Below are 15700 nucleotides of genomic sequence, written 5' to 3'. Positions count from 1 at the left end.
CCAAAGCACACGGAGGATGGGAACCATGCTGGCGCTGGGGACAGAAAGCGAGCCAGCGCCTGGCACCTTTCTGTCCCCTCTCACGGGACGTGGCGCTGTGACCCACGTTGGTGTGACACACGTTGGTGTGACACACGGTGCCGGCGGGCCCAGCTCACAGCCCCCCCGAGAAACCCCACGCGTGGCCGCACGGCGGGGTCTCAGCACCCTCAGCACCACCCTTTGCGCCCGGTTCCCCCCACGCGTGACCCCCCCGGGCTCCGCGCCGGGCCTCGCCCCCCCCCTCCCCGCTCTCCCCTCCCCAATTTCCCCGGCCGGGGGGGCTCGGGCTGCCCCCGGCGCGCCGCAGGTGGGAAGCACCGCCCGGGGCGGCCCCAAACCCCGACCCCAGGCCCGGCCCCGGCTCCGCCCGCCGCGGAGGCAGGCGGGGAGGGAGGCCGGGGGCGAGGCCGGGAGGCCGGCAGGGAGGCGGGGGCCCTGCCCGGCCCCGCCCGCGCCCTCCGCGCCGCACCTGAGCGCGCAGCGGCGTCCCCATCCCCATCCCCATCCTCATCATCTTCATCCCCATCCTCATCCCCATCCTCATCCTCACCCCCCCCCCCAACCCTCCCATGGCGCTGCCGCTGCTGCTGTGCCTGGCGGCGCTGGGAGCCGGCTGCCGGGCAGGGCCCCCCCCCGGCGGCCCCCCCGGCCCCTCCGCCGAGCCGCCGCTGCAGGACGAGGCGGACAACCAGGAGAACATCCTCTCGCAGGTCCGGGGGGGTGCCCGCGGCGGGCACCGCCCGGGGGGTGCCGGGGGGGGGTGGGGGGGTGCCGGTACCGCCCCGGGATGCTGCCCCCGGGGGCACTGGGGGGAGCTGGGGGGTCCCTGGGGGGGTGTTGGGTGGGCGCGTGGGGGGGCTCTGGGTGCCCGGAGAGGGGCGTCCCGTGGCCGGGCTGTGCCCCCCCCCCCAGAACTGCACTGCGTGCTGTTGTCTGCCCTCCGGAATAGCTTTTGGGGGTGGCTGCTGGCAAAACCCCGTCCCGGTTACGTTCGGGCTCCCCCGGAGCGCTGCCTGCGGATCCCCGTGAAGGAAATGCCCGGCGTTGTGCGGGGCTGCTCGGCGGGGCCGTCCCACCGCCAGGTTTCGCTGCTTGTAGGGTTATTCCAGCCGCCCCAGCCCTGCTTGCCCGTGCAAAGAAGTCTCGCCCGGGGCAGCAGGTGGCTTACGGGGCGGCTGTTCCCAAAAGGACACAAAGCACTAAGGGACAGCGGGATGGGCTTCGCCCCTAAAGCTCCTAGTGCCTGGGTCCGTCTTACACGGACAAGAAGAACACCCCGGTGGAGAAAGGCAGCTTTCCCCATGTAGGCAGGGGGGCAGAATGCCCAGCGCTTTGTAGGGGACTTGGGCACCGGTTTTGGGATGGTTCCTCAAGGCTCGGGGCACTGTGAGGCTCCCCGAGGGTCCTGACGGTGCCGGCGCTCAGCTGCTAGGTGACTACGACAAGGTGAAGGCGGTGTCCGAGGGCTCCGACTGCCGCTGCAAGTGCCTGGTCAGGCCCCTGGGCCGCGGCGCCTGCCAGCGGATTAACGAGGGCGCCTTCAGAGCCGAGGACTTCTACACGGTGGAAACCATCACGTCGGGACCCAGCTGCAAGTGCGCGTGCGTGGCCCCCCCGTCCGCCCTCAACCCCTGCGAGGGGGACTTCAGGCTGAAGAAGCTGCGGGAGGCGGAGAGCAGTGACCTGAAGGTAGGAGCACGGCTTGAGTTTTTGGGGTCCTTGTGCCTCCTGAGGGTGCGCTGTGAGAGCGGGTGGCACTGGCGACGTTCTCTAGGCACCAGGGGACAGTCTGCTGTGTGTGGGCCCAGAGGCACAAATTGCATTTTCCAATAAAGTCATCCATCCAGGCTTGGGAGTGTACAAAAAGCCTCGGGGAAACTGCCACCACCAGCTGGTGGGTGTCAAAGCCCTTGTGGATGGATGGACGGACGGACAGAGGGACGGGTGGACAGCAGTGCTGTCCCCTGCCACTGCCGCAGCAAGGCTCCCGGGACAGAGCTAGGGCTCAGGGAGCTTTCAGCACAGGTTGCCTGCTCCAAATCAAAACCAGCTCAGGAGTACGGCCCCAAAACGTGGCCAACTCGTAATATTCATAGTAGCTTTTAAAAATCCCTTTTTTCTTTTTCTTTTTTTTTTTCCCGCTATTTCTCCCTTTAAAAAAACCTTTTGAAGCCTTCTTCTTCCTATGCTTTGGAAAACAAAACTTTGTTACTCCCGTATCCACACGTTCTCAGTAAGAACGAGGCCGGGACTGGCTCAGGCAGCTGCTGTGGATGATTCCCCCACGGCCCCGCTCGTCCCCCCCTGCCCTCGGTGCTGCGCTGTCCTGCAGCAGAAGGGTGCCCCGTGGGATGCTCACAAAGCTGGTTTGGTTTCTGCAGGCTGAAAGCCGCTGATGTGTCAGCATGAAAGTGTGCCACAGTGCTGGCGGGGACGGCGGCGGGGTGGGTTTTGTCCTTTTTAAACACTGGCACTTCTGTGTTATTCAGTTTTTTCTCCCTTTTCCGCACGCGGCGGTATTTGCCCCAAGTCCTCCTGACCCTTACTGGATGCCCCACCACAGCTGGTCTAGCAGCTCTGCACAATGGGCTTGTTCCCATTAATTTGGAGCTGGGGACGTGTGGGTTTGTTCTGATTAACTCGGAGCTGGGGACGTGTTTCGTCCCGTCAGGCTGCAGGCAGTCAGCAGCTCCCCGTCCGAGCTCCCTGCGGCGAGGGAAGACAAACAGGCACAGCAGACCACCCGTCGCTGCGGGGAAGGCGCGATCACGGTCTGGAGCTTTTTGGTGGTCCCTCGTCCACCGGAGAAGCCCACTCGGCCGGCAGCGCCGTGCCCTGTCCCCGACGGCCGTAATCCCCCGGGGAGCGCGGCCACGGCTGGCTCCAGCTGCCGCTCCCCAGGGACCGCTCGCAGCCAGCCGCGGTGCGAGCGCTGCCGGCCCTCTAGGAACTGGCCCCGGCTCCCCGGGCGTTTCGCAAGGACCCGCGGCCAAGCCGCCTCACAGAGCCTGCCCGAGCACTGCGCACGTGGGGAGTGTCTTTGCTGCGAGAGCCCGGCCATGGGAGCTGTGAGAATGGGCTCACCGGGCACCGGCACGGGAGGCTCCCCAAAACGAGAGGCGGGCAGTGCTGGGAGCACCCCAGTGCGTGCATCAAATATATGTGTGGGCTCTCAGAGCCGTAAAACCAAACCCACGGTGGGCAAAGCGAGGGAGATGGAGTTGGTCGGTGTGTGCACATCGGCACGATGCATCGGGGAGGGTCAGCCCGGGGCAGCTGAATCCAAGATCCCTTTTTGTGGGATGGCAGCTTGCTGCTGGTCTTCTGCTGGCGGATGTGGCTGGTGTTCCTGGGGGCTTGGTGCCTGACCTGCAGCACCGTGCGCGTGCTCGGGAGGGGCTGGAAGACACTTACGGAAGTCTGCAACCTTTGTGCCGCTGGAAGTGATCCAGCCTGGAGGGAAAGTGCGTTTCTCCAGGGACTGTGCATGTGTTGTGTCGGTAGTGCCGGTCCAGGTCTCAGTGGAAAGTGGATGCGTAGCCATGAAACAGTCCTTGTCTCTTGCTGCTGGCACAAAAAAAACCTTTCCCTTGCTGTCAGCTCCACTGGGAGACTGCAGAGGCCGAGGAAGAAGCCGAGTGCTGCCAGCAGTGTTGCCTGTGTTTGTCCCATGTTTATGGGGCTCTGGTGATCAGCTTGAGGCTGTTGGGAGGAAACCCCACCTCCTCGCAGGGATCCCCATGCACTGACAACGCTTTTTGGCTGTCAGGGCCACAGGGTGTGCAGCGTGGTGCTGTACACGTGGGCCAGGGGGAGCAGGAGGAAGACAGTGTGCGGTCCGGGAGCCCTTCCCAGCCAGCCCATGCCCGTGCCCGACCACAGGGCTCCTCTGCCCTCTGCTCCTAGCAGCGGGGCTGGCACGGGGCAATGCGGGGCTGCATGGCCATCCCCACCCGGGTGGGACCAGGGCAGGGCACCTCCATACGGGGGCTGTAAGGAGGAGGCAGGAGGCAGCATCCCTCGAACAAGGTGGTTCGCCGGGGAAGCCGGCTGTTACTAGGCTGGCGCTGAACTCCAGCCCCTGCTCGCTGTTGCCGTTGTGAGTATTTTTATTTTTTAACAAGCTTCTCCTGGTTCCAGGAAAAACAAGCACGGGATGGCAGGAGCTCAGAGTCTGATCTCAAACTCATTTTATGTGAGCTGTGGTTCGCTTGTTGGCTCCTCGGCTGCCAGCCGTGTCACTCGGGGAGCTAAGCCCTGGGGACGTGAGCGCCGCGCTCCCCTCGCACCCAACCCACTCGGTGCTGCGCGCCATGTCCCTGCCTGCCCTGGCGGGCTGGGTGGGCTGAGGTGTTTGTCCCCTCCAGGTGGAAGTAAGGACCATCAGGAGTAGCCCATTGTCCCCAGATGCAGAGTGCTGTCTGTATAGGGACAAAACTGCTCTTTACTAAACCTCTTGTGCTCGGATACGCGCGCTACCCTTGAGTTTTGGCTGCGGAAACCCTTCTGGGTGCTTCACAGCAAGCGCCTGTGCCTGACGGTGTGCTCTGTTTGCCTTGCAGCTGTCCTCCATCATGGAGATGCTGGAAAGTGCCTTCTACGGCTTGGACCTGCTGAAGCTGCACTCGATCACCACGAAGCTGGTGGGCCGGGTGGAGAGGCTGGAGGAGGTAAGGCAGGCCCTGCTCGCCCTCGGGCTGCGGCCGCGGTTGAAACCCTGTACCCGGTGCCTCGGGCGGGCTCAGAGCCTCCTTCCCGTTCCTCGGCGCTGCTGAAAGATAGATATGGTTCAGCATTCCTCTGGCTAGCATGACGCAGGGTGGCAGTTCGTTGTGCCATGCTCAGCTCCGTAGGCCCAGGTTGCAGACCAAGCAGCGCGGCGCGCTCCCCGGGGCCGTGTCTGGGGCAGCAGTCCCGCATTCTTGTCGGAGCAGCACAGTCCCGTTCGGCTGCGGCCAGCAGCCAAGAAGCGGTGATTTATAAAGCCAAAATTCCACTTGCAAAGTGTGTTGGGAAGGCACGGGGTGCTCCGCCTCGGGGTCAGGCAAGAGACAGCCGAGAGGAGCACGCTTGGCCGCGAGCAGCCGGCTTTCCAAACAGGGTGTTGACCCAAAAGGAGGAAAAGGGTTTTGAGGTCTGAAAATAATAAAACACCGCTGTGAGTGCTTGCAATCCCACCCTCCTCCTGCGGTTTGGCTTGTTCCCCAGGTGTTGTTGGGGCTGCTGTTGAGTCCTGGGTGAGGAAGGAAGGGGAGCGGTGACACGGGGCTGTGCTGCTGCTGAGCGGGGCTCGGCGTGGGGGGCGTCCCGCCCCGTGGATTTGTGCAAGCCTGAGGCCAGCTAGGTGAAAATGTCGGCTTGGAGGCTTGGGAAGTGCCACGGAAAGCGTCCCTGTGCTCTCCCTGCTCTCGCTCTTCCACCGGTGCCTGCTGAGGATGCTGCGGGCACAGCCCAGCTCCGGGCACTGCCCTGCGGCTCCCGACATTGCTGCGAGCAGCCGGGGCCTGCAGAAGGCAGCGGGGCTCTGCTTGCCTCCTGCCCGGGGCTGGCACCTCCCAACGGGTCAGCTGCAGGCAGCAGCTGGGAGCAGCCTCCTGTCACCGGCCTCGCACCCAAATTCCTGCCCGCGGGACCGGGTGCAGGGGACAGCTGGGTGCTGGGGGAGGTCCCGGCGTCGCTCCCAAGTGTCGGGCCCCCAGGCGAGAAGGGTTTTGGCAGCTGCTCCCCGGAGAAGCAGCTGAGCGGCCCCAGGGAGCATCACAGGGCACCGTGTCGGTGGTGGCCCTCTGCTCACAGGGAGAAGGATTTTGTCCCCGTCGACCAGATATTACACTAAATAAGTGACAAGGGCACAGGACAGTTGGAAAGAGCCATGCTCCCCGAAGGAGGAGGGTGTCAAAGCTGCTTCTTTCTCTCCTAGGACAGCATCTTAAATCTCCCCTCTTCCTTTTCTTACTGCAACAAAAGGCTTGCTGAGAAGTCCCTGTGTTACAGGACTAGGCCTCAAAATTAAACGCAAATCAAAATTAAATGCGCTGTGGGGTGGCAGGCTAACTGGACTCGGGTGGGTATTTTTGGAGGGGAAGGGACTGCGAGTTTTTTCCAGTATGACAAGGTGTCGTACACAAATGCTGTGGGATTGACCCCCAGATCTGTGGTCTGCAGAGCTAGCATCTCCTCTGCTTCGTCGTCAGCTCGCAGCTGTTGCTTCAGCTGGCAGCTCTGAGGTCGCAGATGGAGGTCACGGCGGATTTTAGGAGAGATTAATGGCAGGACAGATTCGAGATGAAGGATTGGGGGAACTGCCTCCAGGCTATGTGCAAAAGTGCTTTGATTGATGTGCCGTCTACTCGAGCAGTTGAAGATGTAGAGGACCAAGAAGTTATGAGCTGAGACGGCAGCAGCCCCTCGGTGCCCAGCCCCAGGGAGAAGCAGGGCCAGGAGCCCAGAGCTCCCCGCCTCCAGGGGTCTGGGCTGGGGTGAAGCCCCTCTCTCCTTCCCAGGGCATGTCCAGGAACTTCACGCAGGATGGACGTGGGGTGGGAGCCGCCGTGGAGGAGCCTCTGCAGGAGCCCCAGCGCCAGGAGAACTGCTCCAGCCTCATCTCCAACAGCCTCCCCGACATCGAGGGCTCGCTGCAGAGGGACGCGGAGGCTGCCTACGTGCACACCGAGGTACGGCCGCCTGGCACCAGCCCTGCTCTGCCTTCCCCCTGCCCCCAGCACCACACCGTAACGCTGGGCACTCGAGGCAGCCTGGCACCGGGTTATTTCCCTCCCCGCTCAGCAAAGCCCGGCCCCAGCCTGCTTCTCCCGGCACGGCCCAGCTGCGGCCGGGACGTGGGAGGCAGCGGGACTGGGCTGCTCCCCGCGCCTCCCCCTCCCGCTTTTCCAGGTCGGAGTGCTCGGAAAGACTGATGTCATCGCGGGGCTGGCTGGGAACCGCTGGGAAGCCTTTGATTAGCGGGCCTCGGGGGCTCCGGGGACGGGCAGCACGTTGCTTTCCATCACGAGCAGCTCCCTGCCAGCTCCTGCGCCTGCAGGCTCCGGGCAGAGGCGTGGGCATCCCATGGGTCTGCCCCACATGGGGATGCTCCTGTTGGGGCAGGGGTTTCTGTGCTGCAGCTGCGATGGGCAAGAAGGGTGTCTGGGGGGGAAAGGTCCACCAGGGGTGTCCCGACCCCCTCACTGCCCTGGCAGTATGAGCCGGGGAGGCTTTGTGCTGCTCTGTGCCCTGCTGCGGCTCCTGGCGCTGCAGCCTCTGCCCCCCTGCCCTCGTGGTGCCCGGGACCCCAGGCTGCTCTGCCCGTGACGGGGGGACACGGCTGGCAGGGGGGTGCCTGCTGGGGGTCCCAGCCCTGCCCGGGCAGCGGAGCAGAGCGCGGGGCCGTTATCACCCCAAGTGACCTCATTTCCCAGCACTCCCCCTTCCGTGCCGTTAATTGCAGCAGGGCTTCGAAGGAATCCTGGGCCCGTCTCCTCAGCCAAATGGGCATCGCTTCAACGCTCAGTCTGTCTTTCCATTTTGCTTTAATGAGGTGAAATCCCGCAGCCGTGAGCCGTGGCTGCTGCGGCCCTGGGCCTCGGCTGCCCACCATCACTCGTGATCGAACGCAGGGCACGGCAAGCCCCGAGGAAGGATGGCACGACCGGTGCCAAACCCCTGCACTTCCCCCAAAATCCTCCCGTTGAGGCCCATCCCGTAACAAGCTTCCCATCTCCTGCAGGGCAAGTACGAGGAGAGGTTCCTGAAAGACGAGACCATCTCTCAGCAGATCAACTCCGTCGAGTCCCTCCCAGAGCTGCACCTTGCTCCGGAGGAGGAGAAGCCCAAGCAGCTCCTGCAGAGGAAGCTGCGCCTGCGGAGCCGGCCTCCTTCCAAGCCCACCATCGTGCGCGGGGTCACCTACTACAAGGCGCAGTCCAGCGAGTCGGAGAACGACATCGAGGAGCAGCGTGAGTCGGGTTCATGGCTCCCCCCAGCAGAAGCAGCCTCGTCCCCCGGGAACGCGTGGGCACAAAGTGCGTGGGGACGCTGTGGGGGACACGGTGGCTGCGGGAGGCGGGACAGGAGCAGGGGGCTGGGGGACGGGGCGCGGAGGTGCTGGGTCAGGCTGCTGGCAGGGCAGTGGAATGAGCAAAAGGAGCGAGCCGTGGGGACGGATGAGCTGCTAATCCAGGAGACGTGGTTTCTGAGAGGAAGCCAGAGCAGGAAAACTGAAACTGCAGGATGGAAATAAAGGGGCAGGAGATGAAAACGTGGGGTGGAGATGAAAGCTGCTACCAAGTCCTACTCCTCTCAGGGGTGTTGTGGGGCTAAAGCTGGGCATGTTGATCGAGAGTGGCAAAACCAGTGGGCAAATGTGTTCGCAAGTCATTGCCCTGCCCAACTCTTATTGGCTCAGGAAGCTCCAAAGCAGCCAAAAAGTTTGGGTTTGGGCACAGCGGCAGGGGGCTCTGGAGCTGCCTGTGGGTGCTGCTGCTCCGGGAACCGGGGCTTCAGGGGATTAGGGGAAAAATGGGTGGATTTAGTACAAGGAGCGTGGGGAGGTGGGAGGAGGAGCGGGGCTCCGCTGACGCCCGTGTCTGTGCGGCAGAGGACGAGCTGTTCAGCGGGGACAACACGGTGGATTTGCTGATCGAAGACCAGCTCCTGCGGCCCAGCGGGCGGGCGGGCGAGGGCGTGCGGAAGCCATCCCCGGTGGGGTGGCCGCCCACCCCCAGCAGCGACCCCACCACCGCTGCGCCGGCCACTGTGCCCCTGTCCCCTGCTGCCTCCGTGGGGCTGACGCCGGACCCCACCACCGTGAGCCGGCCGCCCCCCACCCCGGGGACCACGAGCGCCCCATCGGGGCTGCCCGAGGAGGGGACCCCACAGCTGCCGACAGCATTGGCCAGCACGGTGGCACCCACGGCCACCGAGAGCCTGCCCGCAGCCACCAGCCACGTCCCTAGCCCCGCCGTGGCCACCACCGCCCAGACCCCGTGGGACACGGGGACGAGCCCTGAGCCTGGCACGGGGAGCAGCCTGGGACCCCTGGAGCAGGCGAGCACCCCCGAAACGCCGGTCAGCCCCACGATCCCCGCCACCCCGAAGCAGGCGCTGGAGGAGGAGGACATCAGGAACATCATCGGTGAGTGTTCCTGCGTGTGGCCACGGGCCCTGCGCCCCTCCTGCTGTGCCCTCGGGGACACACCTGGGTTTGGTCCCTGGTGGGAGACGCTGGGCGGAGCTGTACTGGGGCACCAAGTTTCACTTGTTAACTCTGGAACCTACTGAAGCCCCCTCCCTGGTTTGAGGGGGTGGAGAGGGGTGATGCCCGCTGCCCCCGGGGAGCGTGCAGCTGCCCTGCCTCCAGCCTGGCGAGCCCCTCTCTGCCCGCGCAGGGCGCTGCAAGGACACACTGTCCACCATCTCGGGGCCCACCACCCAGAACACCTACGGGCGCAACGAGGGGGCCTGGATGAAGGACCCCCTGGCCAGGGAGGAGCGGATCTACGTCACCAACTACTATTATGGGAACACGCTGGTGGAGTTCAGGAACCTCGACAACTTCAAGCAAGGTGGGGTTGCGCTGTGCCCGTGTCCCCGGGGCTGCGCCAGGCCCTGCTGGGCTGGCACAAATACTGTCCCCATTCCATGTTAGGGTTGGGAAGGACCCTCTTGGGTGGTGGTACCTGGTGTGGGGTTCACAGCATGGGGCAGGTCCAGCTGCCCGTGGTGGCTGTGACCTTGCTTGTCACCACGGGACGTGGAGGTGAAGGGGGTGCAGGAAAGGGAGGACTTCACCAGCATGGTGTCTGTGCCTCTCAGGGCGCTGGAGCAACTCCTACAAGCTCCCCTACAGCTGGATCGGGACGGGGCACGTCGTCTACAACGGGTCCTTCTACTACAACCGGGCCTTCACCCGCAACATCATCAAATACGACCTGAAGCAGCGGTACGTGGCCGCCTGGGCCATGCTGCACGACGTGGCCTACGAGGAGTCCACGCCATGGCGGTGGCGGGGCCACTCGGACGTGGACTTTGCAGTGGACGAGAACGGCCTGTGGGTCATTTACCCGGCCATCAGCTACGAGGGCTTCAACCAGGAGGTGATCGTGCTGAGCAAGCTGAACGCCGCCGACCTCAGCACCCAGAAGGAGACCACGTGGCGGACGGGGCTGCGGAAGAACTTCTACGGGAACTGCTTCGTCATCTGCGGCGTCCTGTACGCCGTCGACAGCTACAACAAGAGGAACGCCAACATCTCCTACGCCTTCGACACGCACACCAACACGCAGATCATCCCCCGGCTGCTCTTCGAGAACGAGTACGCCTACACCACGCAGATAGACTATAACCCCAAGGACCGCCTGCTCTACGCTTGGGACAATGGCCACCAGGTCACCTACCACGTCATCTTTGCCTACTGAGCCCCCAGCCACGGCGGGGCACTGCGAGCGAGGGGCCACCAGCACCTTTTGTTATTATTATTATTATTTTTATTATTATTATTATTATTTTGTACAAATCAAAGAGTAAATGATTTTTTGTCGTTTCAAGCTGTTTTTTATGGCGGATTGTAGATCGATCCCCAGGCCAGGACCACCCCCTTTGTCTGGTGTAACCTGCTCCTGATCCCCGGGGCAGCGCGGAGGGGCCGGTGGCAGCAGGGCTGCTCCTTCGGCAGGGGACGCCGGCCTCCGCGCACGGAGGAGGAGGAGGTGGCCCAGACGTAGCCCCCCGATGAGCTTTTTTTTAGCTGAAAACCGTCAGCACCAAACCCAGAACCTGGTGCAAAGCTGGCCTTTCTGCTGCAGGCTACAGGTCGCGGCGGGACGCTGGTGTCCTGGTGGAGGGGCAGCGTGTCCCCGCTCGGCACCACCTGACGGCCAGCAGGTGCTTTGGAGACCCTCCCGTACGATGCGGCTGCGAGCGCAGCCCCGGTGCTGGCGCTTACGCTGAGGACTGTCCCCTCTCCCCCTGGAGCCCTCTGCAGCCTGCCCCGGGGGGCTGCGGGTGCCAGTCTGGGAGCCAGCAGCGGGAGGGGGGCGCTGTAAATACCTGTAGATGACTTCTGTTTGCGCGCTCTGTAACCCCAAATCGTCCCCTTTTGGGATTTGCCGGGTGATGCTCTGCTGGAGGGCACGGCCCTCGCCTCCCCAGCCTGGCACCATCTTGTATTTACCTGCTGTTAATAATAAAAGATCAAGTACCTTTGCAACTGTCTGGGGCTTTCTTTGGGTCCGGGTCACCCTCCGGGACCGCACAAAAGAAATGCATGCACGGGGATGGTGCTCAGGCTGTGTTCTGCCTGCGACGACTTCTCCTGGCTTTGCTGGAGCAGCCCCTGTCCTCCCAAGGGATGGGGAAACAGCGACAAGTGTGGGGCCGGCCCAGCTCGGGGCTGCCTGCTTCAGTCCTAGAGGGGAAGAAAAAAAAAACCAACCCGCCAAACGTGGTACCCTGACGTGCATCCATCCTGCGCTGTCCCCCCCCCACCCCTGCAGCCACCTCTTCCCCAGGGGGAGAAGGGGGGGGGGGGGGTCTGGGTGCCCTGGGCAGTGCCAGTGCTGTGCCCAGCAGCACCACAAGAGATAGCGCTCACCTGCCAGTATTTTGCATACGTAAAACAGCACTAACAAGCAAACTAATAGTAATAAATAAGAGACCGATTTTATTGCCATCAGTGCTAGGGACACAGACAAGAGGACTACACGGGAAGAGAGGTGCTCTCGGCCACCGGTGCCCGCTGGGCTGAGGATGTGGGACCGCAGCGGTCCCATGTCCCCGACCCCTCTGTGCCAGCCCCCAGGCTCGGGATGCTGCCCTGCCACCTCCGTGGCCCTTTCCACAGCACTGTTGTGGCTGCACCCATGGGTGCACCCCTCCCCGCCCCAACCAACCCACGGCACGGCTGTGGGAGCGCGGCCACCGCCGCCGGGTCCCTGCCGTGGCTCCCCGCGGCGAAGGGCCCCCCCAGAGCACCGCGGGCGCGGCGGGGGCTGCGTGCCTCTGGCTGGGGCACAGCCGGGGAGTTTCTGCTCGATGACTGCGCGAGCTGGCCCGCGGTCAGGTGGGGCCCGGGCCAGGAAAACAGAACTGGTGCAAGGAGCGCAGCCAAGCCCCTCGCCGAGCCCGGCTGCTTCCCAGCAGCTCCAGCGCCGAGGGGACGGGGGCCGTGCGGCGCTGACTACGTGGCAAAGGGCAAAGCTTTTCCACAGTGTTGCAAGGCACATATTTCACAGGGGTGTATTGCTGCTCGCCCTCCTCCTCGCCTCCCCTGAGCTGTTTGTCTTTCTGCGGGATCAACCTTTATTTCCTAACAGCCACACACACACACACACAAAGAATAATAATAATAATAATAATTAAAAAAAACACATCAGTAAGTGGTTCAGACAAGGAGGGAAAGCCAATGGTCTGGCAAACCGAAGCCGATCATCTTCTGTGCTAACTGCAGGGGGAAAAAAAAAGTAACAACATGCTGAAGTCATTATGCAAGGCCGATGCTCTGCTGGCGCCCGACCCCAGCCGAGCACCGCGCTGCATCCCCTTGGCCCAGCCCCGGCTGGCAAAGAGGGCAGAGGGCTTTTGTGGTGGCACGCGGGGACCTCAGCAAGAGCCCCTTCGGGTGGCTCAGGGCTCGGGGCAGGCTGCCCTGCTGCATGATGGGGGGTGCCAGGGCGGAGAACGGGTGTGTGTTTTGGGCGGGAGGTGCTCCTGTGTGTGTGTGTGTGTGTGTGTGTGTGTCTGTGTGCGTGTTTCGGGAGGAAGGTGCTGTGGCTGTGTCCCACCGCCCTCAAAGTGCCCTCCTGCCCCAGCAGGGCTGGCGCTGCCAGGGCAATGCTGCCTGCCCCGCGAGCCTGCGAACGCAGGCAGAGCCGCTCAGCAGGCTGGTAGCAGTGAGAAACATTAAATATCACCCAAAATTAAAAAAAAAAAAGGGGGGGGGGGATAAAGAAGTACAATCTTCAGTGATGGTCATGCTGCACTAAACCACCACCCTCCGGCCAAGCCCCAGCCTTTTGCCATGCAGCTGCGTGCACCCAGGTGAGGCTGTGCACGTCGCTGCCTCGGTGGGCAGGGCCCCGTAACACCCGGGCACCCCGCTCGGTGGGCACAAACGTGGGACTCCCTCTGCAGGGTGACCCCGGGAGCAGGACCCTGTTTTAGCAGCTCCACAGGTGGCCGGGCAGCACGGAGCCCTCGGGGCACGCCTGGTGGCAGCGCAGGTTGTTCTGCTTGTAGTGCCTTGGCTGCCGGTGCCCAGAGGGCTGTCGCACCTCGCTGTGTGGCACCAGCGGTACCCCTGCAGCCCCAGGCAGCAGCCCCCAGCTCCCCCGGTGAGGGAGGCTGCTTGGGGAAGGGTTTGGGGCAGGTGACGAGGCCTGGGGATGACCAGCCACTCTGGCAGGGACGGATGGTCCTGCTCCAGGGGTGCAGGGCCAGGACTAGGGGGTGCAGTCTGGATCTGGACACCGTTTCCTCCTGCTGTCCTGAGCCTCAGGCACAGGCCCTCGCAGCAGTGTCTCTGGACAGGCCACCAGCGCTCAGCACCAGACTTCAGGAGATGGCTGAATGGGGAGGTTCAAGAAAAAAAAAAATAAAAATTTTGGACAGTGCATAAGTAGCAAGGATGGCCAGTGCCCCCTTTGCCAGTGCGGGGCACCAGCTGCTGATGCCGGACACCAGGACTGCGGCAGCGTGCGTCACCCATGCCTCTGGCACCGGGCATCACGCCGCACGGGTCCCCCAGGCCTGTCCCCAGCTGGCAGAGCTCTGCAGTCCCTGGGCAGGACAGGATGCGGCTGTTTGGTAGGGTCAGGCACAGGAGTGGGCTATAAGCCGCCCTCGCTGTGCCCGGAGCCCCAGGGACCTGCCAGCATCGGGGCTCAGGCAGGGTGCACGGGCCGTGCTGCTACGCTGCAGGAGCTACTGCAGGGACTTGACAATTGCCCTCAGGGCATGGGGAGTCTCTGAGACAGAGGGGGACGAGCTGTAGAAGGTGTCGGTGTGATTCCTGCGCTGCTCCCGGAGGTACGGAGGGACAGATGAACTTTTAATGTGGAGAATCCTGGTGTCCATCACTTCGCAGTCGATCTGCATCATCACTTCATAGTCCTGCCCATTGATCACGTTCTCTGCAAAAAGAGAAGTCAGAGTCAGCTGTGCAACCTAGTGACCCAAGGGCATCAAAAAGCAGAGCTTTCTGGACACTTTTCTGGGTTGGACTGGCTTCAGCTGAAGGCAGAGGCAGAGCTGGAGCAAGGGGGGGAGGGGATGGGAACCCTTTTGTAGGGTCACATGTGGAGATCCACTGTGCACAGCACAGCCCCAGCCTGCTGGTGACACTCCAAAGGGCTCAGCCCACGCTTAGCATGTGCACTCACGTGTAGAAACTAATATAAGTCTTTTCTTTTCCACTTCTTCATCTGCACATAATTACGGATGGCGTTTGCAGTGTCTAACATTTATTACTGCAGTGTTGTTCTTGAGCTACTAGAGCATACAGCTGGTTAAAGATAGGGCTGATTTAAGAAAGCTGAATGTTTTCACTTTCTTTTATTGGCTTAAGAATCCTGTAACCCTCTTGACTGAGGATCTAGAGGAATTTCTTCACCAGTTTATTATTTTTAGAAGTTAAAAACGTGAACTCTCAAAAGAATTAACTGTGCCTCACTAACGGGCTGAGCTGGCTGCTGTACTTGCATGACACTGCGGTGTTCCTGACCGGGAATCCATGACCAAGCAGACCATGATGGGCGCAACCAAAGAGACTTGCCTTTGGGAAAATGTTTGAAAGAAAGACCTAAGAAGGAGACAGTGATGGTGTCCACCGTCCTGAGAGCTCATCTGAAGAGCTGGTGGCAAGACACAGAAGCCACAAGCTGCAACCACTCACTCAATGAATGTGGCAGAGCGATGGCAGCGAGGAACCGAGGCTGCCCAGGAGCCCGTCTCCCTGGGAAAAGCCCAGAGATGTTTCCAGGAGGGGAAGGGAGCTCAGCTTGCAGAGATTTTCAGCCCTGCCGTGCATGGCCTCAGGCTGGGCACGTCTGCTGCTGCAGAAGCTGCTGGGCTTGCAGGCAGAGGCCCAGCAGCAAAACGGGCCGTGCACATGGCCAGCATCTGCTGCCCGGACTGGAAGGTGGGAGACTATCCCTGCACAGACAGTGAGTCCAGGAATGCGAGAGCCGAGATCAGATTTCCAGGCACGACCAATCCTTGCTTTCCCGAGTGAGAAATGCTGACTGCCATCGGCAGGGTTTTCTTTCTGTGCTAAGGAGGATGGAAGATCACCTAATGGAAAGCGTATGGACTGGAGGAATGCAATATACATTGCTAATTTTTACTGTTTTCCTGGATTAACTCTGATTCTGGATGACAGCTGACAACCGCGGCCGGACCCTCTTGCACCCTGCGCCACCTGTAGAAGCCATTAGATCAAATATGTCTGGTATAGTAATGAAAAGCAGGAGCAGACCCTTGCTAAGGGGGCTGGGAGCCTGCACGGGAAATCAAAGCTCCCACCTGCAGGAATGAAACGCAGACAGCTCAGTGTGCCACCGAGCGACTGAGGCCAGGAGCAGCTGTGCATGTCGCCGCGCCGCGGGCTCAGATGTGCTTGTCACCGACGGCTGTGGCCACGCTTTGGAAGCTTTTCCACAGCATT

At 62.3% G+C, this 15700-nt stretch overlaps 2 protein-coding genes across 4 annotated transcripts in view; one reads left to right on the top strand and one right to left on the bottom strand.

Annotated features, from left to right (window-relative positions):
• The first annotated feature begins 494 nt into the window (after positions 1–494).
• OLFML2B (olfactomedin like 2B) lies at positions 495–11244 on the top strand. 2 transcript variants are annotated; one of them, XM_083846835.1, is made up of 8 exons: positions 495–752; positions 1468–1731; positions 4605–4712; positions 6546–6716; positions 7769–8063; positions 8639–9175; positions 9429–9605; positions 9856–10586. In XM_083846835.1, exons 1-8 carry the CDS (start codon positions 612–614, stop codon positions 10455–10457), a joined length of 2295 nt encoding a protein of 764 aa, XP_083702961.1. In that variant the 5' UTR covers positions 495–611; the 3' UTR covers positions 10458–10586. The 2 variants fall into 2 exon arrangements, with proteins under 2 accessions (XP_083702961.1, XP_083702962.1); XM_083846836.1 differs by having other exon boundaries at positions 497–752; positions 7769–7997; positions 9856–11244.
• A 434-nt stretch (positions 11245–11678) lies between these two features.
• Positions 11679–15700, bottom strand: part of ATF6 (activating transcription factor 6) — a 78527-nt gene continuing 74505 nt past the window's right edge. For both annotated transcript variants that reach the window (XM_083846837.1, XM_083846838.1), the window contains exon 16: positions 11679–14168. In XM_083846837.1, the coding sequence (XP_083702963.1) occupies positions 13960–14168 (209 nt within the window). In that variant the 3' untranslated portion in view covers positions 11679–13959. The remainder of the gene's footprint in view (positions 14169–15700) is intronic.

The sequence above is a fragment of the Anser anser genome (genome assembly GCF_964211835.1).
Source record: "Anser anser genome assembly, chromosome: 8".
NCBI lineage: Eukaryota > Metazoa > Chordata > Aves > Anseriformes > Anatidae > Anser > Anser anser.
Note: the sequence above shows the minus strand (reverse complement) of the source record. Positions and strands in the feature narration are given on the sequence as shown.

Excerpts from the sequence above, each read along its gene's own strand:
- OLFML2B (XM_083846835.1), top strand. The coding sequence starts at position 612 with ATGGCGCTGCCGCTGCTGCTGTGCCTGGCGGCGCTGGGAGCCGGCTGC. Across the intron at positions 6,717-7,768 it reads CTGCCTACGTGCACACCGAG|GGCAAGTACGAGGAGAGGTT; the intron begins GTACGGCCGCCT and ends CATCTCCTGCAG. Across the intron at positions 8,064-8,638 it reads CGGGAACGCGTGGGCACAAA|AGGACGAGCTGTTCAGCGGG; the intron begins GTGCGTGGGGAC and ends TCTGTGCGGCAG.